The sequence below is a fragment of the Oncorhynchus tshawytscha genome, linkage group LG17 (genome assembly GCF_018296145.1).
Source record: "Oncorhynchus tshawytscha isolate Ot180627B linkage group LG17, Otsh_v2.0, whole genome shotgun sequence".
Taxonomy (NCBI): Eukaryota; Metazoa; Chordata; class Actinopteri; order Salmoniformes; family Salmonidae; genus Oncorhynchus; species Oncorhynchus tshawytscha.
In genome coordinates, this window is record NC_056445.1 from 6,005,146 (window position 1) to 6,022,518 (window position 17,373).

At 46.6% G+C, this 17,373-nt stretch overlaps 1 protein-coding gene across 2 annotated transcripts; it reads right to left on the reverse strand.

Annotated features, from left to right (window-relative positions):
* Positions 1 to 4,874: 4,874 nt before the first annotated feature.
* Positions 4,875 to 17,098, reverse strand: LOC112216757 (transcription intermediary factor 1-alpha). Of its 2 annotated transcripts, none has more exons than XM_024376807.2 (17): positions 16,301 to 17,098; positions 15,982 to 16,100; positions 13,819 to 13,966; positions 13,506 to 13,638; positions 11,698 to 11,814; positions 11,444 to 11,558; positions 11,153 to 11,299; positions 10,865 to 10,979; positions 10,294 to 10,742; positions 9,906 to 10,034; positions 9,643 to 9,766; positions 9,464 to 9,521; positions 9,262 to 9,391; positions 8,554 to 9,155; positions 8,142 to 8,349; positions 7,812 to 7,967; positions 4,875 to 7,409 (listed from the first exon to the last, which is right to left on the reverse strand). In XM_024376807.2, the coding sequence occupies exons 1-17, from the start codon at positions 16,596 to 16,598 to the stop codon at positions 6,795 to 6,797; spliced, it is 3,663 nt and encodes a 1,220-aa protein (XP_024232575.2). In that variant the 5' UTR covers positions 16,599 to 17,098; the 3' UTR covers positions 4,875 to 6,794. The 2 variants fall into 2 exon arrangements, with proteins under 2 accessions (XP_024232575.2, XP_024232576.2); XM_024376808.2 differs by having other exon boundaries at positions 16,310 to 17,097.
* Between the last annotated feature and the right edge of the window lie 275 nt (positions 17,099 to 17,373).

A 17,373-nucleotide genomic window follows, 5' to 3' on the forward strand; every position in this document is an offset into this window, starting at 1 on the left:
ACTTACCACGCTGCGTTTTGGTCCGATCCCTGCTACACCTCCTCTTCAGACGAAGAGGAGGAAATCTGCCGTTACAATTATAGACAAGTTGACAAAGAAATAGCTTACCAAAATGTAGAAAATTATACGTAGAAAAACATCTAAATCAGGCAACAAAGCAATATTGCACACCAGGCCTCAGATTTTTAGTCGGGCGGTTGCGGATGGGTTCACAATCAAAACCTAAACACAAAACGGGTGCAACTAATCAGACACAACTAAATTAAACAGAAAAGGGGATCAGTGGCAGCTAGTAGGCCGGCGACGACGACCGCCGAGCGCCGCCCGAACAGGAAGAGGCACCCTCTTCGGCGGGATTCATGACAGTACCCACCCCCCTGGCGCGCGGTTCCCGCAGCGCGCCCTCCCCGGCCTCGGGGGCGACCCGGAGGGCGAGGTGCAGGGCGATCCGGGTGGAGGCGGTGGAATTCCCTCAAGAGGGAAGGAACCAAAATGTCCCCCACCGGTACCCAGCACCTCTCCTCCAGACCGTACCCCTCCCAGTCCACGAGGTACTGCAGGCCCCTCACCCGGCGTCTCGAGTCCAGAATAGCTCGTACTGTGTACGCCGGGGACCCCTCGATGTCCAGAGGGGGCGGAGGTACCTCCGGCACCTCACCTTCTTGTAGGGGACCAGCTATCACCGGCCTGAGGAGAGACACATGAAACGAGGGGTTAATGCGATAGTAAGAGGGAAATTGCAATCTATAACACACCTCGCTTATCCTCCTCAGGACTTTAAATGGCCCCACACACTGCGGCCCCAGCTTCCGGCAGGGCAGGCAGAGGGGCAGGTTTCGGGTCGAGAGCCAGACCCTGTCCCCTGGTGCGAACACAGGGGCCTCACTGCGGTGGTGGTCAGCGCTCTTCTTCTGCCGTCCAGAGAGTCCTGGACTGCCCGCCAGGTCTCCCTAGAGCGCTGTACCCACTCCTCCACCGAAGGAGCTTTGGTCTGACTCTGATGCCATGGAGCCAGGACCGGCTGGTAGCCCAGCACGAATTGGAATGGCGACATGTTCGTGGAGGAGTGACGGAGTGAGTTCTGGACCAACTCCGCCCATGGGAAGTACCTCGCCCATTCTCCTGGCCGGTCCTGGCAATACGACCTCAGAAACCTACCCACTTCCTGGTTCACTCTCTCCACCTGCCCATTACTCTCGGGGTGATAACCAGAGGTCAGGCTGACCGAGACCCCCAGACGCTCCATAAACGCCCTCCAAACCTGGGAATTGAACTGGGGACCTCGATCAGATACGATGTCCTCCGGCACCCCGTAGTGCCGGAAGACGTGTGTAAATAGAGCCTCCGCAGTCTGTAGGGCCGTAGGGAGACCAGGCAATGGAAGGAGACGGCAGGACTTAGAGAACCGATCCACAACTACCAGAATGGTAGTGTTCCCCTGAGATAGGGGAAGATCAGTAAGAAAGTCCACCGACAGATGAGACCAGGGCCGTTGTGGAACTGGGAGGGGCTGTAACTTCCCCCTAGAAAGGTGCCTAGGGGCCTTACTCTGGGCGCACACCGAACAGGAGGAGACATAGAGACTCACGTCCTTGGCTAAGGTGGGCCACCAGTATTTCCCCCTAAGACCCCGCACTATCCTCGCAATCCCCGGATGACCTGAAGAAGGTAGTGTGTGAGCCCACCGAATCAATTGATCATGGACACCAAGCAGCACGTACCTGAGACTGGTCGGAAACTGTGAAGGCGCAGGTTCCAACCGCAACGCCCGCTCGATGTCCGCGTCCACCTCCCATACCACCGGAGCCACCAGCCTAGAGGCTGGAAGGATGGGAGTAGGATCGATGGACCGGTCCTCAGTGTCATATAGACGGGACAGCGCGTCGGCCTTAGTGTTAAGGGAGCCTGGTCTAAAAGAGATCGTAAATCTAAATTGTGTAAAGAACATGGCCCACCTAGCCTAACGCGGATTCAGTCTCCTCGCTGCCCGGATATACTCCAGATTGCGGTGGTCAGTCCAGATGAGGAATTGGTGCTTAGCCCCCTCAAGCCAGTGTCTCCACACCTTCAGGGCTTTTACCACAGCTAGCAACTCCCGGTCCCCCACACCATAGTTCTGCTCCGCCGGACCCAGCTTCTTAGAAAAGAAGGCGCTTCGGTGGCGTACCCGAGCGCTGTGACAGCACGGCTCCAACCCCAGCCTCGGACGCATCCACCTCCACTATGAATGCTAACGAAGGGTCCGGATGCGCCAACACGGGCGAGTCAGTAAACAGCGCCTTCAACTGGTTGAAAGCTCCATCTGCCTCGGCCGACCACCGTAGACGCACCGGCCCCCCCTTCAGCAGTGAGGTAATAGGCGCCGCCACTTGGCCAAAACCCCGGATAAACCTCCAGTAGTAATTGGCAAACCCTAAAAACTGCTGCACCTCCTTTAGCGTGGTCGGAGTCGGCCAATTACGCATGGCATTAACGCGGTCACACTCCATCACCACCCCCGAGGTGGAAATGCGATAACCCAGGAAGGAAACGGCTCGTTTGGAGAACACACATTTCTCATCCTTGACGTATAGATCATGCTCCAGCAGTCACCCAAGTACCTTGCGTACCAGGGAGACATGCACGGCGCGTGTGGCAGAATAGATCAAGATGTCATCAATGTATACCACCACAGCCTGCCCGTGCAAGTCCCTGAGAATCTCATCTACAAAGGATTGAAAGACGGCTGGAGCATTCTTTAACCCATACGGCATGACGAGGTACTCATAGTGGCCTGATGTGGTACTAAACGCTGTTTTCCACTCGTCTCCCTCCCGCATACGCACCAGAGGTCCAGTTTTGTGAAAAACCGCACTCCGTGGGATGATTCCACCGCCGTATCGATGAGAGGTAGCGGATAACTAAATCCCACTGTGATTGAATTTAGACCTCGATAATCAATGCACGGACGCAGTCCTCCCTCCCTTTTCTTCACAAAAAATAAACTTGAGGAGACGGGTGACATGGAGGGCCGAATGTACCCCTGTCTCAGAGATTCCGTGACATATGTCTCCATACCCAACGTCTCCTCCTGTGACAATGGGTACACGTGATTCCTGGGAAGTGCAGCGTTCTCCTGGAGGTTTATCACGCAATCCCCCCGTCGATGGGGTGGTAATTTGGTCACCTTCTTTAAACAAAAAGCGATAGCCGAATCGGTATATTCTGGGGGAATGCGCACAGTGGAAACCTGGTCTGGACTCTCCACCGACGTGGCACCGATGGAAACTCCTATACACCTACCTGAACACGCCTCTGACCACCCCTGAAGAGCCCCCTGTCTCCAGGAAATGAGGGGATTGTGAATAGCCAGCCAGGGAATCCCCAACACCTCTGGAAACGCAGGTGAATCAATAAGGTAGAAACTGATCCGCTCCCTATGATCCCCCTGCGTTACCATGTCCAGCGGAATCGTGGCCTCCCTGACCAGCCCTGACCCTAACGGTCAGCTATCTAAGGAGTGCACGGGGAAAGGTGGGTCTATCTGCACCAACGGAATACCCAACTTACGGGCGAGTTCGCGATCCATAAAACTCTCAGCTGCGCCTGAATCGACTAGCGCCTTATGCTGGAGAGAGGGAAAAAAACACAGGGAAAAAATGAAATAATAACATGTGACCAACAGGGAGCTCTGGGTGAGTTTGCCTACTCACCTGGGGTGGCCGAGAAGTGTTCCGCCTGCCATCTCGACTCCCAGACTGACTCCTCCAGCACCGGTCCGAAGTGTGTCCTCTCCGGCCGCAGTGGGTGCAGGAGGAGCCTCCTCCTCCGGTCCCCATAGATGCAGCTCCTCCCAACTCCATCGGACTTGGAGCGGGAGGGCTGGGAGGTGGAACTGACAGGACCCCCTCTGAACGCCTGCGGGCAGCTAGCAGGTTGTCCAGTCGGATCGACATGTCTATAAGCTCGTCGAGGGAGAGTGTGGTGTCCCGACAAGCTAGCTCCCTGCGGACGTCCTCCCGGAGGCTGCATCGGTAGTGGTCCATCAGAGCCCTGTCATTCCACCCCGCACCAGCAGCCAAGGCCCGGAACTCCAAGGCGAAGTCCACTGGCTCCAGGTCATCTATAAGTCTTTGCTAGGTAAAGCCCCGCCTTATCTCAGCTCACTGGTCACCATAGCAGCACCCACCCGTATCACGCACTCCAGCAGGTATATCTCACTGGTTATCCCCAAAGCCTACTTTGGCCGCCTTTCCTTCCAGTTCTCTGCTGCCAATGACTGGAACGAAAGGCAAAAATCACTGTTGGATACTTATATCTCCCTCACTAACTTTAAGCATCAGCTATCTGAGCAGCTTACCGATCGCTGCAGCTGTACACAGTCCATCTGTAAATAGCCTATCCAACTACCTACCTCATCCCCATATTGTTTTTTCTCTCTTTTGCACACTAGTATCTCTACTTGCACATCATCATCTGCACATCTATCACTCCAGTGTTAATTTGCTAAATTGTAATTCCTTGGCCTATTTATTGCCTTACCTCCTTACACCATTTGCACACACTGTATATAGACCTTTTCTATTGTGTTATTGACTGTGTGTTTGTTAATTCCATGTGTAACTCTGTGTTGTTGTTTGTGTCACACTGCTTTGCTTTATCTTGGCCAGGTCGCAGTTGTAAATGAGAACTTGTTCTCAACTGGCCTACCTGGTTAAATAAAGGTGAAAAAATAAATAAAAATATAAACACTTTGACTAACACCACTGATTTCTCTATGCTAGCTACCACAATTAATAGCCCAGTGTTTATTTGCTTAAATCACTGAACACAACAGGCGTCTTGAGACAGGCTTCAATGTGAGCCAGGCATCTATTTTCCTTAATCCACACAGCTTTTGCTCATTTGCATATTTAATTGTTTAATTCCAGCATTCACTTCCAGCATTTTAATACATTTCTTCATTTCCTACACTGTGTTATCATGTACACATTGTGTCAAGTTTCTTTTCTCTTAGTATGCCTCTGTTAAAAAAAATAATTAAAAAAACTTTTTGACAGAATCATTATTCTCCTTGACTGTGCATTTTCGTCAGTCCTTAATTTCGCCAATAGAAGGCGATCGGGCGATTTTTGGGGGTCTGTACTCTGGAAGTTGTTGGCTGTTTTTGGTCATTGATGGAACCTCTGTAAACAATTAATTTAGACCCTACGTTTCTTTGAAAGGGGCGTTTATTTGCTTAAAGGTGTGCCATTGCCTGGCTATTAAAAGGGACAGGTGGATATTTGAGACAGCGTTTAAATTCAAGTTTTATTGTATGCTAATAGCTATACCAACAGGAGTTAACATTTAGCAGTCACTTCTAAACCGAAAAGGGACTACTTCTAAATGTTATGCAGCCAAATAAATCCAAATCAGACTTTGGTAACCAGTGGGCCTGTTACAATACATCAATCATGACGGATTTGACGAATATGCACTTTGTTAGATCAGATTTGTTCACTGTGCACCAATCTGGCAACCTTCTTCTATCCCCCAAAGTCTGCTTTCCAGTGACCTCTTTACGGCATCTATTGAAGTCTTGTGGTGGCATGAGGGGCGTTGTACAAAACAAAGTCTTCATCGATTGGATCATCTCTAACCAATCAAGAGTATCAAAGTCAATTACACATTTTCTAACTGGATGCTTTATCCACGTGTGTTCTGACTCTGGCCCAAACCATCGGTTTCTGGACCAATCAGACGGGTTGGGGGTACTCAGATCCAGACTGATAGTGGAGAAGAAATAACGTCCGTGGCCTGAGCGTTTGGCCAGACCAAGTCTGGGTAGCCAGGCAACAAGAAAACATGCAAAAAGGAAAAGTGAGCGCTACAGTTTGGTTCTCTTTACATGCCAAAAATCAAGCAGCACCATTCGAGAACACTGCACTTTCATTTTACATCCCTGTAATCTAGTGAACAGTCTTAAAGGTAGACTCAGAAAAATGACATTGCCACCAGCAGCACAGCAGATACTGAGATGAGCGGATGCAAGACTTCGCTCTCACACAGTATCTGCTTACGTACACAGTTCACTTCACCGTAGCCAGGGCATCAAAACAGCGGAGAAGTTGAGCCGCACGCTCTTAATTGTCGCTGAAATTGACCCACTATGCTGTTTGCCTTTTGCATCTGTTATATCGCTGAGTCCACCTTTCAGAATACCTCCTTAACAATGTTCTGTACAAGAGTAGCCTGGAATTGAACTAAATTATAACACAACTATACATAAAAGTTTAAATGATTGACCTTTATCAAACACTTTGAGTTAAGACGTGATGTAGGGCTATGGTTTTCATGGAGTTCTGTCTTTGCAGTTATTTTTCTTTAGAGTTGGATAAATAATATCACGTACATTATTTTAAATATACAGTATTATATGGCATTCATCTTTACAAAAGCCAACATGGAAAATTGCAGACAACTTATCAATAATAATGGACATTATTTGTGTGTTATGATTGTTATTCTAGAAAGTTCATCAATTACAGCATGATTGTAACTTCTCAATCCCAGCAAACAGAACAGTCTGTGCATTATCAGTTCATACATGTAGCTACATTGCTTTGTAACAAGACAAACATTTGTGCATTCATTGTCCATCTCTGTACCCTGTTAAACGTCCCAGGTTTCTCGGTTTCTTTATTTATTATTGAAAATCATATCAAAAAGTGTATGACGCAGCAAAGAGGTCACCCTGTATTTTCAGACAACAGAACCAATAGATAATTCTAAAAGCTTTATTGTCCGGCCAATTTACAGTGGAAGAACAAGAATCATTCCTCTTCTGCTTCGTCTCGCATTTCTTCAGTCGTCCCCTCATTTTCTATGGCTAAGCCTGCAGCAGGGCTGGTGTCCTGGGAGTCAGCAGGGCTGGTGTCGGGAGGGTTGTCTGGGGTATCTGAGAGGGGTTGGGGGGCCTCCTCGCAGGGAGGGTTGTCTGGGGTTGAGGAGAGGGGTTGAGGAGCATCCTTGCTGGGAAGGTTGGGTGATGATGCACCCCTTGTTGATGGATCTGCTGGTTCTGTAGCATCAGAAGGTGGTGAGTCTCCTTTCACTGGAGAAGCCTCTTCCCCTTCCATGCTCTCTTCTAATGGAGGTATCCCTTCTTCCTCCATCCCTCCTTCCACAGGAGCCTCTTCTGTTCCTTCTTTCTCCATAGAAGGCATCCCTTCTTCAACAGGTGTTAGATCGTCCTCGACCGGGGGCATATCCCCTTCGTTAGGAGCCATCCCATCATCTTCCATCCCTTCTTCCATCTCATCCTCCACAGGGGGTATCATTCCCTCCTCTCTGCCCCCAGAGAAGCTCCTGTCTTGGTAGAGGAGCTTGAGCTGCTCTTCAAAGTACTCCTCTAGGCTCAGTCCTGCACCTCCCACCTCAGTGTCTGCCTGTCAATCAAACAAATGTATTTTATAAAGCCCCTTTTACATCAGTTGTCGTCACAAAGTACTTTATGACTACCCGAGCTCAAAGAGCAAGCAAAGCAGAAGCGAAAGCACAGAATAAAACAGGAAAACAAGCACATCAATGTATGCTACTTATATCTCTAATTAAACAAGTGGTGTGTCTCTCAATTTTGTTAACACATTTTAGGGCTGGTTTCTGAAATAAGCCTTCTACTGGACTTTGAGCATACTTTTAGTCCATTCTAAATAGGCTTAACCTGGGTCTGGGAAACCAGGGCATTTTCAGTTTTGTGGTCCAATACAAAAACAAAATGTGAATCCTAGCGTTGTAAGCAAGCACCATAATCGAACCCAAGTGCATCATATTGTGTAGTCTTGCCGTACCTGGTAATACTTTGCACAGTTCCTGAATATGAGCCTGACATCCTTGACAAACTCCTCAGCACTGCAGTAACGTGGGCTCTCCTTAGACTCCAGCCTGCTCTTCACTATAGACAGGTCCATTGGTGTCTCAATCAGCTCCTTATACTCTGGGATTGACTGGACATAGATGGGGGAAGCATCATTACTTAACTGTTATAAATTATCCAAAATGTGTGGTGTCTGGGGATTGGGAGTTAAGACAATTTTCTGACTCGATAGACAAAGTCGTATCGTATTGATTGAATTAAAATCATAGAGCAAAAATGTTCTATAGGGTAGTTGCAGTCTTACCAACGGTGAGGCAGGCTCCTGGAAATCTGTACTGAACTCGTTGCAGTAGATGCAGAGCAACAGTCTCTCACATTTCCTCTTATCAACTGGAGGGAATCTCTCTGATCCTGGCTCTTCCTTCATGGCTGGTGATTCTCCCTGGCTATCTGGGTTATACTCCATCTCAGGACTGGCCAGGTCACGACAGAACGAACAGAACCACTCACCACTGGAAACAGACACACACAGGGGGGTTAGTGAATTCACGATATTGCAGCCTCTTGTCTCACTTTGGGGGTAAACAATTCCCAGTTTATATTACAAAGTACTGCACACTTATCACCCTTCAGAGACAGCTGTATTACATTTAACAGGCAGAGCAGGCAGGACTGTGCAGCTGTGAGTGGTGCATAGAAATGTAGTTGTTAATTACCTGGGAGACTCTCTAAGTGAAGGTATATGACAGTTCAGATGGAAGACTTTGGGACATCTGTCACAGCAGAGCAGTTCTCCCCCATTCTGACACACGGCGCACCAGTCTTCATTCGGGTCGTCTTCAGGGACACCTGGGGCCTTTTCTCGGTCTGGTTGGGGGTCAGCCTCTAGCTCTACCTGGGTCTCTGGCTGGGCCTCTGGCTCTAGCTGGGGCTCTGGCCGGGCCTCTGGCTCTAGCTGGGGCTCTGGCCGGGCCTCTGGCTCTAGCTGGGGCTCTGGCCGGGCCTCTGGCTCTAGCTGGGGCTCTGGCCGGGCCTCTGGCTCTAGCCGGGCCCCTGGCTCTAGCCGGGGCTCTGGCTCTAGCTGGGGCTCAGGCTCTAGCTGGGGCTCAGGCTCTAGCTGGGGCTCTGGCCAGGCCTCTGGCTCTAGCGGGGGCCCTGGCCAGGCCTCTGGCTCTAGCGGGGGCCCTGGCTCTAGCTGGGGCTCTGGCTCTAGCTGGGGCTCCAACATGGGTGCTGGGAGAGACAGCTGCTGGGGCTTGGGCTGGATGCCTGTACTACTGTCTGGCAGGCTGGCTGAGGCTCCAACACTAGACTGCACCTGGAAGATAGAAGAGACACTAGGGAGATTCTATCGTTCATATATGATTGTATAGAATAGAATATACATATACATATTTCAAAAGCACACATGCAGTCATACTTACAAAGCTGACTTCGTCATCGTCCTCTGGTTCGTCCTTGATGACGATGATTGGTCCGGGGGACGACCTTCGCCTCCGCTTAGCTGAGGGGGGAGCCGCAGCATGAGGCTCTGTACGCTTCCAGGAAGCAGACCTTCAACACAGAACCACAGATATTACAACCAGGAACACATCAACCACACGGTAACTACAGGGGTTCACCTACCCTATGTTGGCTTCAGAGGAGGAAGACTTGGACATGGGGGAATTCTGTCTTCCTTGTGCTGAGGGGAGAAAGAGAAATGGGTTAAATTGAGAAATGTATGATTGGGCATGAATAGCTGATTTAATTATATTTAAAGTTTGTTTTAACAAATGAGGGAAGTGTGAGGGTGAGATGCTTACCATGTCTGTCTGGGAAGGCAGTGGCTAGGCTCGGAGCATAACTAGCTCTGGGGTTGGGCATGGATAATGATGAAGATCCACTGGGGTCACTCCTCCTCAGTTGTGCGGCTTCCATCATGTTACGCTGAGAACAACAACCAAAGAGTTACACTATTTCTCGTTTGCTTGTTTGTGTGTGGTAAATACACAACCAGAGACATAAAATACATGTAAATACATTAAATAATGAGGTTCAGCTTCAGTTTATAGGAAACCGCATATACCTGGTGTATAGAGGCTTGAGTGCTGATGGGTCCTGTGTTAGGAGGTGCATGAGAGTAGCGGGAGGTACCCTGTAGCACATCCATTGGTTTGGGAGGGAAGCTGGAGTTGTGGATGAGATCCCTTAGAGACTAGAATGAGATATGGCACAAACAACAGAGGCAAGCATTTTTCACAAGTTTTGCAATTACACATTTAAAAAACAAAAAAAACAATAACACAACTCAGTAAACAGAAATCATAATCGGTTCCTTTGCATCAGCTTGTCTCCATTTTATCATAACTGAAATAGCATGTTCTCAGTGACTCCGTGTCGGATAACAGCAAAGAGCAAATCTACAACTTCAAAAAGGGATTAGAAAAAACAACAAAAAAGAATCACACACATACCTGAGGAGGGAAGCCTGCGTTTTGCAGCATAGAGGTGGGGCTCCTGGGGTTGGGATGGGTTTGGGGGCCGGGGGGTCCGTAACTCCGGCCTGGCTGCTGGATCTGGACCATGTTGGGGGGACCCTGTGATGGAGAACCCCCCTGGTGGGGCCTCTGTGGAGGTGGGCCCCCTGGACCTGGCCCCGGGAGCTTCAGACCCTGCTGGTACCAGGACCAATGATTGGGAGGGGGCTGTCCAGCCCTGTTGGGGTGCTGAGCAAGCTTCTCTACCTGCAGCTGGAGCTGGGCCAGGGTGCTCCCACGCTGGTGGGCGGTGGAGCCTGGAGGGAAGGCCCCGGGTTGGCCCTCTCCTCTAGGGCCGGGGCCAGGCTGGCTGGGGTGGCCAGGAGGGAAGCCCTGCTGCATGGAACTGGGCTGACGACCAGGGATTCTCTCTACTGCCAAAGACCCTTAGGAAATGCACAGAAACATGAACAAACATTAGTTCAACAAGGTCTGCATTTAACATCATGGGGATTATTTTGGATTCGGCCTACAGTATCGGTCAGAACTGAAGTTTTAGGGTTCTTACCAAGGTCGACATTTGAGGCCCAGAAACCGGAGCGACACTGGAAGCGGACTGAGCTCTGAGGGACGATGGATGCGTTACAGTTGGCCCTCATTAGGTAATGGATTTGGCAAAGAATCTGAAAGAAAAGGTTTCTGAATCACTCAAATGCTTTTGAACATTACAAATTCAGTTTAAAATGTGTATTTCCACACAGAGCTGTCTGAACAATTTAGGTCAACATTATCCCTCGTGGGTTTAAAAGGTAGGCCAAAATAAATCCAACTCCCCAGTTAAAGTTATGGTTCCTACCAGTCTTTTGCAGTACAGCAGAGCTGTGCCACTGTGACTGGCTGTGGCCCACTTGGTGAAGTTGATGACGTGATCTAGATGTCTGGTCAGGTGGCTGACATCTTCTTGTTGTTTCTTCAGTCCGACCTCATGGTCCTTAGTCAGTGTCTGAAACAACCAACATGATTAGCACAAAGCTACTTACAAATATGCTCACATAGGTAACTAGAGCCATGTTAGCAGAAGTGTACATTATTTATTGTGGTGGTGAAATGACAACATGATAGCTCATGTCCTATTTAACAAACATACCTCAAGTTGATTGACCAAGATTTTTCCCTTTCTGTTGATCTCCATGATCAAGTTGCAAATTGATTTCTTTATCTCATTGGTGACAGATTTGCGGTTTTCATCGACTTGCTGGAGTCTGAAAGAATAAAGATAGAAGTAGAAAAGGAAATGATGAGTTTGCCTGTAGTCAATCATGCTATTGAACTTGTCTATGTACATAACATAAAATGTTATGTACATGTTTGCACGTTTAGTGTATGTAATAAGTAAGTTACCCATTGTTGATGCAATTGGACACTTCTTCTATGGCTTTCCTCTTCTCCTGTAGCTGATGTGTCATGTTTTCCAGGTGTTGCCTGTGGTTTCTGTAGGCATCCTCAAGGAACTGGTAACTGGAGAGACAAGGTATGCAGAGTAATGGGAAATTGAGTAATTATTTTCCTGTATTTGGTTTACTGGTGATATGGATTGATATGTAAAAAACATGACTATGTGCAGGGAGATGTGTTCCCTTGGGGAAGGGAAACAGGAGGTAATCACGTATGCTTAAGTACCATATTTAAGTCATTTTGCGCCTGTTAATTATAGACTATCTGCTATAACAATTTTACTGCGTTACAGCTCATAAGGAAATCAGTCAATTAAAATAAATGATTAGGCCCTAATCTATGGATTTCACATGACTGAGCAGGGGGTTCAGCCATGGGTGGGCACTTGGGAGCCAGGCCCACCCACTGGGGAGCCAGGCACAACCACCCACAAGAGATTTATTAGACAGAAATACTACTCCGTTTCAGGAAGCCGAATATGGAGGTCCTGGTGGTTACACATAGTCTGCAATTGTGAGGCAGGTTTGTCATACTTCCAAATTCTCTAAACGACGTTGGCGATGGCTTATGGTAGAGAAATTAACATTCAATTCTCTGGCAACAACTCTGGTAGACATTCCTGCAGTCAGCACGCTAATTGCATGCTCCCTCAAAACTTGAGACACCTGTAACATTGTGTTGTGAGAAAAAACTGCACATTTTAGAGTGGCTTTTTATTGTCTCCAGCACAAGGTGCACTTGTGTAATGATCATGCTGTTTAATCAACTTCTTGATACACCACACTTGTCAGGTGGATGGATTATCTTCGCAAAGAAGAAATGCTCACTAACAGGGATGTAAACAAATGTGCACAAAATTTGAGAGAAATAATATTTTTGTGCATATGGAAAATTCATGGTATCTTTTATTTCAGCTCATGAAACATGGGACCAACACCCAACACTTTACATGATGCACTTATATTTTTGATGAGTATAAGTTTATGTTCCGACCTATGACCTGTTTATCTGTCAGTATCAAATGTCTGCCAGTGCTGAATGTTATGGTTCAAGTTTGACTGAGTCTAGGGCACACTGATAATGTAATTTTTCTGTGACACAGATTCTGTAGCAGCTAATGTGACTTCCTACAAGCCTCTTGGGCTGTTTACAGAACCTTCAGTGCTGTGTGATTAATATATAATTAGAGGTCCTCCTTGAAGGTGATCTCTCTGAATTCCTGTAATAAACCAGATAATTTTTTAAATTGATATTATCAACGACTGCTCTCCTTTTTGTTCACCTGAAAATCGCCTTTACACAGAGGATTAATACCAACACATGAAGCACAGGTACAAAAATACTTATAAAATATACAACCAGTTTGAGCATAATATTGACTATTGACTGTTGTAGGTTTCAACTCAGGCCTCTGATAGGTAGGTCTCTTGTTACATTTAAGTAATTTAGCAGATTTGCTTATCCAGAGTGACTTAGTTAGTGCTAGCAGATACAGCATGCTAGCAAATGCCCATAGACTTCGTCATTGAGCTAACACTGGCTTGCGAAACAAACTTCCTTCATACTGGACACAGAGACATAACAATGGTATCCACTAGTTCATCTGACTCTGGGGAAGCCTCACTGTCAAAATCCCAAAGTATCCCTTTATGGTAGCTAAGCACGACAAAAGTCGCCTCTAGCACTGTGATGCAGTGCCTTAGACCGCTGCGCCACTCCAAAATAAATAAAAGGTGAGTAAAAGGTGGTCATACTTGTGGTCTTTGTGCTTGAGCAGCTGACAATCTCTGCATGTGAGACGGTCGCAGGTCTCACAGAACAGCTTGAGGGGCTCCTGCTTGTGGATGTCACAAAACACTGGCTTCTGTGTGGATGCACCAACAGCCTCTGGAATAAGACAATAATTTAGCCTAGAAGAAAATAAATCACTACGCATTTACCCATCTACATATTTGTGATTCGGTTTCATAGGATTTAGTTGTGCAGCTCCTACCTACCACCTTCCTTGGCATTCTATTTTCTTACAGTATACAATTCAGAAAGCCACATTTTCATAGAGTAGGCTACCTGGGGACATCTCTTCCTTCTGCCGTATGGTATGATCCCTGGTGAACTTGACTCGCTGGTGGGCCTCAATACATGTCACACACAGGAACTCCACACACTCCACACAGAACCCCGTGGCCTCTGTGTTGTCATCACAACTCATACACACCTGGAAATAGGGAAGGTAGAACATATGAGAAAGAACTTGCCTTTACGTGAATCCATGATTTTAGTCCCATGCACCACTTCAGTGGTGACACATGGTCTACAGTGCCATCAGAAAGTATTCACACTCCTTGACTTATTGCACAATTTGTTGTGTTACAGCCTGAATTGAATTAAATAGAGATTTGTTGTCCCTCTCCTAAATAAGTTCAGGAGTAAAAAATTTGATTAACAAGTAACATAAGTTGTATGGACTCACCGTTTAACATGATTTTTGAATGAATTCCTCATCTCTGTACCCCACAATTATCTGAAAGATCCGTCAGTTTTTTTATTTTATTTTTTATTTATCCGTTATTTTACCAGGTAAGTTGACTGAAAACACGTTCTCATTTACAGCAACGACCTGGGGAATAGTTACAGGGGAGAGGAGGGGGGTGAATGAGCCAATCGTAAACTGGGGATTATTAGGTGACCGTGATGGTTTGAGGGCCAGATTGGGAATTTAGCCAGGACACCGGGGTTAACACCCCTACTCTTACGATAAGTGCCATGGGATCTTTAATGACCTCAGAGAGTCAGGACACCCGTTTAACGTCCCATCCGAAAGACAGCACCCTACACAGGGCAGTGTCCCCAATCACTGCCCTGGGGCATTGGGATATTTTTTAGACCAGCGGAAAGAGTGCCTCCTACTGGCCCTCCAACACCATTTCCAGCAGCATCTGGTCTCCTATCCAGGGACTGACCAGGACCAACCCTGCTTAGCTTCAGAAGCAAGCCAGCAGTGGTATGCAGGGTGGTATGCTGCTGGCAGTTGGGCAGTGAATTTCAAACACAGATAAAATCACAAAAGACCAGTGAGGTTTTCCAATGCCTCGCAGAGTAGGGCACCTCTATTAGTAGATGGGTCAAAATAAAAAAGCAGACAATGAATATCCCTTTGATCACGGTGAAGTTAATATTTACACTTTTGATCGTCTATCAATACACACCGTCACTACAAAAATACAGGCATCTTTCCTAACTCAGTTGCCGGAGAGGAAAGAAACCTCTCAGGGATTTCACCATGAGGCCAAAAGTGACTAACAGTTAGATTTTTTAATGGCTGTGAAAGGGGTAAACTGAGGATGGAACAACAACATCGTAGTTACGACACAAAACAAACCTAATTGACAGAGTGAAAAGGAAACCTGTAGAGAACAAAAATATTCCAAAATATGCATCCTGTTTGCAAGAAGGCACTAAAGTAATACTGCAAAAAATGTGGCAAAGCAATTAACATTTTGCCCTGAATTCAAAGTGTTATATTTGAGGCAAATTCAAAACAACACATTACGAGTACCATTCTCAATATTTTCAAGCATAGTGGTGGCTTCACCATGATATGGGTATGATTGTTATTGTTAAGGACTGGGAAGTTTTTCCAGGACAAAAAAATAAACTGAGCTAAGTACAGGCAAAATCTTAAAGGAAAACCTGCTTTCCAACAGACACTGGGAGATGAATTCACATTTCAGCAGGACAACCTCAAACACAAGGCCAAATCTACACAGGAGTTTCATACCAATAAGACAGTGAATGTTCTTGAGTGTGAGTTCAAGGTTTGACTTAAATCCGCTTGAAAATCTATGGCAAGACCTGAAAATGGTTGTCTTGCAATGATCAACAACCAATTTGACAGAGCTTGAAGAATTTTGAAAGGGATAATGGGCGAATGTTGCACAATCCAGGTGTGGAAAGCTCTTCAAGTCATACTCAGAACGCCTCACAACTGTAATCGCTGTTTCTACAAAGTATCAAATCAAATCAAATCAAATTTTGATGTGTTAAAGCTTTAAAAAGCTTTAAAAATGTGGAATAAGTCAAGGGGTATCAATACTTTCTAAAGGCACTGTAAGTGTCCTGGGTCTCGGTCAGTAAGCACTTATTACCGGACAAGGATTCACCATCTGAAAAATGTTTAACCCATTTGAGCGTACCATTTGTGACCCTTCCTGGTAACCAATATTAACACACCTGACTGGTCTTCTCCACTGTGCTGCTGGGAACCTCCACAGAGTCCTTCACAAAGAAGTTATCGAGCACCTCCACCTCCCAGCACTCTTGTCGACACACTGGGCAGCGGATCACATTGACTGGAACCAGTGAAATAACACACAGAAATGAGTAAGGCATCTATTAATATTACAACCAATCTGACAGACGATTTTGAAAATCCATTAAGGCCAAGTTACAAAAGAAATCTTCGTTTTAATGAAAAGTTGCAATGATTATCCTGCACTTTAGTGACTAGTAGTCGGACTACAGTAATCAACTTTCCGATAAACAAACTGACGGATCTCACGTGGTTTCGAGCTGTCCGCTTGAAGTTGCGGGTCGCGCCGTTGTTCAGTGTTGACTAAGTTCCTTGAAGGAGGTGGAAGACACTTATTGCAGAAAGAGTGGAGGCATGGCAGAAGTTTCGGCTCTCTGTTATGGAAATTCAACTTGCAGACAGGGCAGGTGTCCATGAGACCGAGGCTACCCCCTAGCTGTTTCGCCCTCTCCTCTTCAGCTGGCAAGCTCTCTGCCTCGTTTTCCACAATAATAACAAGGTCATCGTTGTCCACAGCAGCTTCTGGGCTCTCATCCATTGTCTCTGTTATAGCTGTGTGCCTATTCAAGATGGACTTGGGTGCTTGGAAACCAATCACTGTTAGCTAGCTAGCGGATACTAGCTAATGTTAGCTAGTCTCTCTACAGTCTGTTAATTAACGTCGAAATCAGTTGGGCATATGTCTTGTACGAGCAAAGTTCATGGTTCATACAGAATACTACCTTCCGAAATGACCCCCAGTAATGGCAGGTTAAGCCAACGTTAGTATAAAAATATTAATTTCAAAGGTTTAACTCTGCGGTTGGGAAGCTAGCTGGCTAACGTTAGCTAGATGACACATTTGCTACTACGAAGGATGACGCAACTTAATTATTAAATAGCTGCCTAGTGTAAATGAAACTGAACAATAGTAGAGGACACATAATAGTAATTTTGTACAATAAACGTGCAATACAAACTTCTATTAATGGAAATTGCTTGCTACCATTTGTGCAAACAACATTATCTCCGCCCGAAAAAAAAAAACTCACGCAGTTCCCAGCATGCACTTCGACTTTCTATGGTACAGCGACTAGTGCAGGACAAAATAGCTTGTTAAATTCGAAAGGCGTTTTTTAATTGTTCATGGAAATCAACATAAGCAAAGAACAATATACCAAGTTAAAAAATTAAAAAACATTATGCATTTCTTTTCTCACAGTCATATTTACTTAGATGATTCCTCATTCATTGTCAATGTATTAATCCCCCCCTGAGTCCCTGCCAGCAAAGCCCAGTAGCCTGGAGAGGAGTTGATGGGCAGGGACCAAAGG

Bases quoted from the DNA above. Each gene is read 5' to 3' on its own strand.
- LOC112216757 (XM_024376807.2), bottom strand. From the start codon at position 16,598: ATGGATGAGAGCCCAGAAGCTGCTGTGGACAACGATGACCTTGTTATT. The intron at 11,559-11,697 runs GTAACTTACTTA...TTATTCTTTCAG, and splicing joins TCCAATTGCATCAACAATGG to ACTCCAGCAAGTCGATGAAA. The intron at 10,035-10,293 runs GTATGTGTGTGA...ATCTCATTCTAG, and splicing joins ACGCAGGCTTCCCTCCTCAG to TCTCTAAGGGATCTCATCCA.